We start from the raw sequence: 7,280 nt of genomic DNA, 5'->3' as shown, positions 1-7,280 counted from the left end.
TTTCTGGCCTTTATTTTTTAATAAAATTACCCACTTGTTTTGTCTTAAGTCTTTTCATGATATATATTGTTTTAAAAACGTTTTATATCTTGGTTACCTAATGGAAAATATATATGTTTTGTTAATTCAATTTGTAATCCATATAGAATTTATAATTTTATTTTAGAAGTTTTTAAATTGCATGTTAAAGCGGTTGTATTTTTTAATAGGGATTTTTTTTTACATGCATGTACATGTACAACATTTGTATGAAAGTTTTTTTTGGAGACTATTTATTAAAGAAATTTAAAATACATCTATAATGCAGATTGATTCGTGTATTTTTAAGAAATTATCAATTAAATAAGCCACCCAAAACTTAAAATAAAAACATTTTAAATTTGTTGCAGTACATACTTGTTAGTATCACTTATGTGACTTATTGAAGAAAACTGGAAAAGTAATGTATATCTTGATCTCCTACTCTTAATTATAACTTTTTCTTTAAATAAAAATTGTATGATTTTTTCTAATCATTAAAATCTGACATTACATTGTAGGTGTCATATTCCAACAATTACATGTAGTAAATTTTTTGGTACTGGTTTTTCGTGGTCTTTCATACACCCAAGACACTAGACACTGATACCTAGATTATCTGTATATAAGCCTTAATCTCTCAAAAATAACATGCATGAATGCTGAAAACACAACTAATTCCCTGAGCTTTGTGCCTTTGGCATGTGAAAATAAACCTGAGTCTATCACTTTTAGCGACAATAATAATGACAATAAAGAAAAAAAGACAAAGCTTTACTCTGAGTATAAAACAATCAAGTTCAGACTTCAAGCTAACTCAGTTAACCAAAAGCAAAACAATCTGACTTATACAAGTGCTGCAAAATGCTTTTAGCATTCACATTCATGCAAATTTAACAACGAGCCAGTCATCATATTCCTATTACCAAGCATTTTTATATCAAGCGCGAGTATGGTAGAGTGTACAAGAGTCAAAGTATGCAGTTTCTGAAACTGTTTTCTTTTCCTGAACCATGAACTTGATTGCTATAATTCTCTTATTCAATAACATTGAATGGTGCCTACCCTTATAGGGAAAAAGCAAGCAAGAAATAACAATATTCAAAATAACTGTACACGATTGTTTCCAAAATCAACAACAACAAGAAGCCCCTCTGGGGTTAAACAAATACCTGAAGGCCTATCCATTTGACCTGGACCTGTACCGGGTGTTCCAAACTTGCACATAAAGTTGCCATTTGGCTGAAATACTTGAATGCGATGATTCCTGGAATCTGTGACTATAATGTTACCTTCTTGATCTACAATTACTCCCTGAGGACGCAAGAACTGTCCATTACCAGAACCTTCTGTTCCAAGAAATCTTGCTGTTTGAAAGTCAGGGTGTATCACAAGTAAACGATGGTTGTTAAAATCAGTAACAACCATGTGTCCTTCATTATTAAAGCATACACCTCTTGGAGAATCAAAGTGTTTCCATAAGGATCCTTCAAATCCATATTTGTTTAAGAATTGTCCTTCGGCACTAAATAATTGTACACGATGGTTTCGTGTATCTGAAACTAATATTTTTCCTTCAGAATTTAGTGCAACATCCCATGGATAGTTGAATTGGCCATTTTTATTTCCTTTTTCACCAAATTTTATAAGAAAATTGCCATCAATAGTGAATTTTTGGATCCTATGGTTGTCCTTATCTGCAACGACAACATTTCCCTGTGAATCACAAGCAACACCTGCTGGTCGATCAAATTGCCCAGGCCTTGTTCCTGCAGATCCAAACCGATGATGAAAGGTGCCGTCGGGGTTAAACACCTGAACTCTATTGTTGCTTCGGTCTGCAACAATTATGTAATTATCCTTATGACAACATACTCCCCATGGACGACAAAACTTGCCCTCCTCTTCTCCTTCTCCTCCAAACTGAAGAAAAAGCTGTCCAACTGTCATATAGTTTCGACCACTTCTTACTTGCACTACAAAGGGACTATCTGCAATATGCTTGCCACGAATTGTTATAGAAATGATATGTTTTCCTTCCATTTGTGGACGATACGATATGGTATATGTTCCATTCTGACGATCAAGAACTTCAGTCCTATACAAAGCACCTTCAGGACTTTGTATTATACATTCAACAGGATCTCCACCTATCATTCTTGGCTCTCCATGGTGGTCTTTGGCATGAATCATGCACATTGCAACCTTCCCTTTTAATGCTTTTTTCAAGCCATCACCTGTTGCTATGCAGTTCGGTGCATATGCACTGCTGCTTATTATTCCCATTTTGCTGATAGCGTTGTATAAAGCAGCATCAGGAGGTGTAAACACAATGTTATCATCCTCATGAGGTTGTAAATGACCTCGGAGTTTGCGCACATTTTGCATTTCATTCACAATTATGTCCCTTGCATTGATTGAGTCCATATCAGTACCCGTATTCAGCATGTTTTCAACATGATCAACAGTTTGCATAAGAGATGAAAGACCTTGCTTTAAATCGTCAATTTGCAGATGCAATGATTTTCCCTTAACCTGTCTAACCTTTTCTACATGTCTGAGTAAATCACGTTCTCTTTCCTCCAATGCAATCATATGGCGTCGAGTTGTTGCACGGACTTCATTTGCTACTGCCTGGGATCTTACTTCAGTATGTTCAGCCATATTTTGTGAATTTTCAATACCTTCTTCCAATGCTTTAATACTCAGTTTTGCATCAGTAAGAAGTCGCACAGTGATGGCTTTTGAATTTTCAACAGCATCATGGAGGTAGATACGATTATGTCCAATATGATCAACCATGGTGCATTCACGACATATTGCAACTGAACAGGTATCACAGAAAAAACAAAGAATTTCATGTTCATGTCTTGGGCAACTGTTTGATAAAGAATCTGGAAGCTGTATGTTATGTGGGAGTGAAGGTGAACTTAAGGGAGCAGCAAGTGAACTATAATGTGGTCTACTACGGTTCATTAACAGACGTTCAATATAATGATCTTTAGTCAATCGCACACGTTGATGTGCCATCACACAGTTATCACACAAATATTCATTACAATTTTTACACACAGCTGTTGCTTTACTGCCTTCCTCACACGAACTACACCATCTTGTCCCCGTGATAGGCCTCTCTCCATTAGTTTCGTAGTCTTCGTTTTGTACCATCGCCTCAAATAAATTCGAAACAAACAAATTTGAAGGAAGATTATCAATACCTTCAGGTCCCAGTGATACACTTTGTTGACATGTTGGGCACTGAAGTACACCTTGATCTTGTCCTTGATCCCTATTGATAGCCTGTTCCAAACATCGCCTGCAAAATGAGTGAAGGCAGGGCAAGATTCGAGGATCGTCAATTCTATTGAGGCAAACAGGGCACGCCAACTGCTCCCCGACTGACTCCGAATATGCGGCCATTGGGCGAGGTAGTTCATGAGCCTGATGAGGTAGATTGGTTTGGAAAACCGAGGTGTTTGTGATCCTACATGGCGATTTGTCTTGCTCACAAAACGAGGTCGACTATTATGGACACTTGGTAACCTTCCAAATATGTGTTTTAGTCATTCATTCTCACACGGATCCCATTACATGTAAAAGTTTATAGTAATAAATGTTGTTATGTTATAATTGCGATAAGGTAAACTTACAATCGACTCAGTTTTGAAATATACGCAATAACTTCATATCTTGTAAAAGTTCCGTTCGCCCTGTGCAAGACGCCATTTTCTCCCTCATCAATAGGAGGCGTGTTTAAACAAATTTTTCTGCGGTCAATGTGCCACATTCAACCAATCAAAATCAATACATAAATACGGAACTATTTCATTCATATATTTTTACAAACAAGCATACGTTGACCTTTGGTAACCAGGTCAACCTGACATATTATTCCAGATGCCATCGAAATGATTTATAGGTTAAAAAAAAATTTTAAACAAATTAATCAATTCCAATTCAGAATGTTCTTCCGTAAAAGACATTTTCTTATCGAATGCAAAACAAAACTGAATGATCATGAATGGTTGAGGAATGGCCGTAATTCGGTATTTATAACCATAGAGGCACAAGTGGTCAGATGTATTTTTTTAGTTTCCAGATTACATGTATATCGGATACACATTGAGGGCGATAGTCCGAATGGATGTATCTTCACCAAGATATTATTGTCAATGCAGAATGCTGGAATGGGGTCTTTTTGCGATTTTATCACGTCATTGAAAAGCATTATAAATGCAGGATATCCAATTTCATTTTGACGACATGCATGCTCTTTTTCAAATATGCGAGAAATATTTGCACTGGGAATTACACAACAAACAAGCAATCAATAATTTTTTGTTTTTCTTTTAAATTTTGTTATTTTATGTGTAAGCTTACAGTTGAATAATTTGTGAATCATTATCCTTATGAGAGTTTGGATTGGGTCCCCAATTTCTAAATTCTTTAAATTTGGAGCAAGTTTCTCTACTTTTTAAAAATAATGCTGTAAAATTCTCACGAAACTGATTTTTACTATATAAATAATTCAAGTGTCTAAACATATATCTTATGAGGAATATTGTAATATTAAGAAAGATTGATATGTAACTTTTCATTGTATCATATGTCAATTTATTCTGTAACTCATTAAAATGCAATAGATCTTAACCATTCAGTTTTTATGATTTTGAGCCAATAAATATTTGTCTTTTGTCTTTTGTTTTTGTAAATGTTTAATTTCTTTTTTCTGTACATAAAATTTCTTCTGTGATTGTCAATATTATGTCCCTGGTTTCTGACTATTATATTATCTAACGTTAATTCTTTTATTTCCCACAGTTATTCTTTATACCGTGGCTTTGCACCCTATTATTGCTTAAATTTATTTAAGAATTTTTTCTATTCATTATTATTTGAGGCATTTAATCTCTGTTATAAACTAAATCCTTCAAACTTTAGATCACTGTTTATGTATGTATAGCTGGTTTGATGTTTGAAAAATATCTTTTAAAAAAAATCGAAGATCGAAGATTTTGTTTTCAATAACCGCCAGCATATCAGTCGTATACTGAATTATATACTATGATGAAATAAAGATATTAATTCTTTGTCATATTATACTAAAAAAGCAATACAATGGACACTCGTGTAAAACAAAAATGAATTTCTTCTTATAATAACCAAATTTAATCGAGAGCATATTACTTATACCGGTCAAGTAATGTATTGTGCAATTTAAGTCAATCAATTTTGTATTATCAAATTGCTAGGACTTCGTCTGTCTGTATGGTAGTAAAACCGGGGCTATGCTAAAGAGGGATGTATAAATATGCAGCCACGTCCTGTAAAAATGGGGACGTAAATTCAATACCTCAAGGGAGGGTATCAGGATACAATTTCTGTACGGAAAAGAATACTTGAAACAACTCTTACAGAGATAAATTATGTAGGCGGTCCTGATCTAATCTATTGGAAATACATGTAATTTTATTCTGCTCATAAATTTGACGAGTATGCAAGTAAAGATAGATTGGAATATAATAATCAGATTGATAGCGCATCCTACACTTATGGTTGGAAATATTTTACTAGGAGTTGCTTGATTTAAGTAAACCAGGTTTTAACCAACTACCTTTATTTTTTTTGTCATTGAAATTGTCTGTTTAGCAATACCTTTCCTATGTGAGTAATAGTTTTTGACCTCCGATTCCTTCGATTTGATGAGTTAAGACTTTTCGACTGATTTTTATAGTGTATTCCTATGTTATGCTGTTACACCACTATCCCAGGTTAGGGAAGGATTGGGCGCTCACTTACATGTATAATCCCGCCACATTCTTCATATGTACCTGTCCCAAGTCAGGAGCTTATAGTTCAAAGGTTGTTCGGTGTTGGTCCACGTCTCTCATATTTGTTTTTCGTAGATTATGGCCGTTAGTATTCTCTATTGAATTATTTTATATTCGGAGCCTTTTATATATGAAGTATTTCTAAGACTTAAACACGTGAAGAGGTATTATGAAAAAGAAAAAAAAAGTAAAATTAAGCTAAGGTCAAACGCCTTCACATGAGGGATTTGGAACCTTAGCTTCATTATAATTTTAATGTTATCAACAATTTTTTTAAAAACATTTCTTACCGAATCTTTGTCAACTGCGTTGATGATACCCGTCTACTGAGATGATGATACCTGTCTACTGAGGTGATGATACAAGCCCACTGAGTTGATGATACCTGTCTACTGCACTAATGATACCTGTCTACTGCACTAATGATACCTGCCTACTGAGTTGATGATACCTGCCTACTGAGTTGATGATACCTGCCTACTGAGTTGATGGTACCTGCCTACATAGTTGATGATACATGCCTACTGAGTTGATGATACCTGTCTCCTGCGTTAATGATACCTGCCTACTGAGTTGATGATACCTGTCTACTGCGTTAATGATACCTGCCTACTGAGTTGATGATACTTGTCTACTGCGTTGATGATACATGCCTACTGAGTTGATTATACTGGTATACTTTGATGATACCTGTCTACTGAGTCGATGATACTTGTTTATTGAGTTGATGGTACCTGCCTACTGAGTTGATGATACCTGCCTACTGAGTTACGAATTGATGATACCTGTCTTCTGAGTTGATGATACTTGTATACTGCGTTGATAGTACCTGCCTACTGAGTTGATGATATCTGCCTACTGAGTTGATGGTATCTGTCTACTGAGTTGATGGTACCTGCCTACTGAGTTGATGGTACCTGCCTACAGAGTTGACGATACATGCTTACTGAGTTGATGGTACCTGCCTACAAAGTTGATGATACATGACTACTGAGTTGATGGTACATGTCTACTGAGTTGATGGTACCTGCCTTCTGAGTTGATGGTACCTGTCTACTGAGTTGATGGTACCTGTCTACTGAGTTGATGATACCTGCCTACTGAGTTGATGGTACCTGTCTACTGAGTTGATGATACTTGTCTACTCTGTTGATAATACCTGTCTTCAGAGTTGAAGATACCTGTCTACTGAGTTGACGATACATGCCTACTGAGTTAACGAATTGATGATACCTGTCTACTGAGTTAATGAAACCTGCCTACCGAGTTGATGATACTTGTCTACTGTGTTGATGGTACCTGTCTACTGCGTTTATGAATTGATGATACCTGTCTACTGAGTTGATGTTACATGTCTATTGAGTTCATGATAGCTGCCTACTGAGTTGATGATACCTGTCTACTTAGTTGATAATATCTGTCTACTGAGTT

The 7,280-nt window shown here is 35.4% G+C and overlaps 1 protein-coding gene across 1 annotated transcript; it reads right to left on the bottom strand.

Annotated features, from left to right (window-relative positions):
- Positions 1-243: 243 nt before the first annotated feature.
- Positions 244-3,773, bottom strand: LOC143080623 (E3 ubiquitin-protein ligase TRIM71-like). The gene has a single exon (XM_076256552.1). It carries the CDS (start codon positions 3,436-3,438, stop codon positions 1,120-1,122), a length of 2,319 nt encoding a protein of 772 aa, XP_076112667.1. The 5' UTR covers positions 3,439-3,773; the 3' UTR covers positions 244-1,119.
- Between the last annotated feature and the right edge of the window lie 3,507 nt (positions 3,774-7,280).

The sequence above is a fragment of the Mytilus galloprovincialis genome, chromosome 6 (assembly GCF_965363235.1).
Source record: "Mytilus galloprovincialis chromosome 6, xbMytGall1.hap1.1, whole genome shotgun sequence".
Lineage (NCBI taxonomy): Eukaryota > Metazoa > Mollusca > Bivalvia > Mytilida > Mytilidae > Mytilus > Mytilus galloprovincialis.
This window is presented reverse-complemented; position numbering and strand designations above follow the sequence as displayed.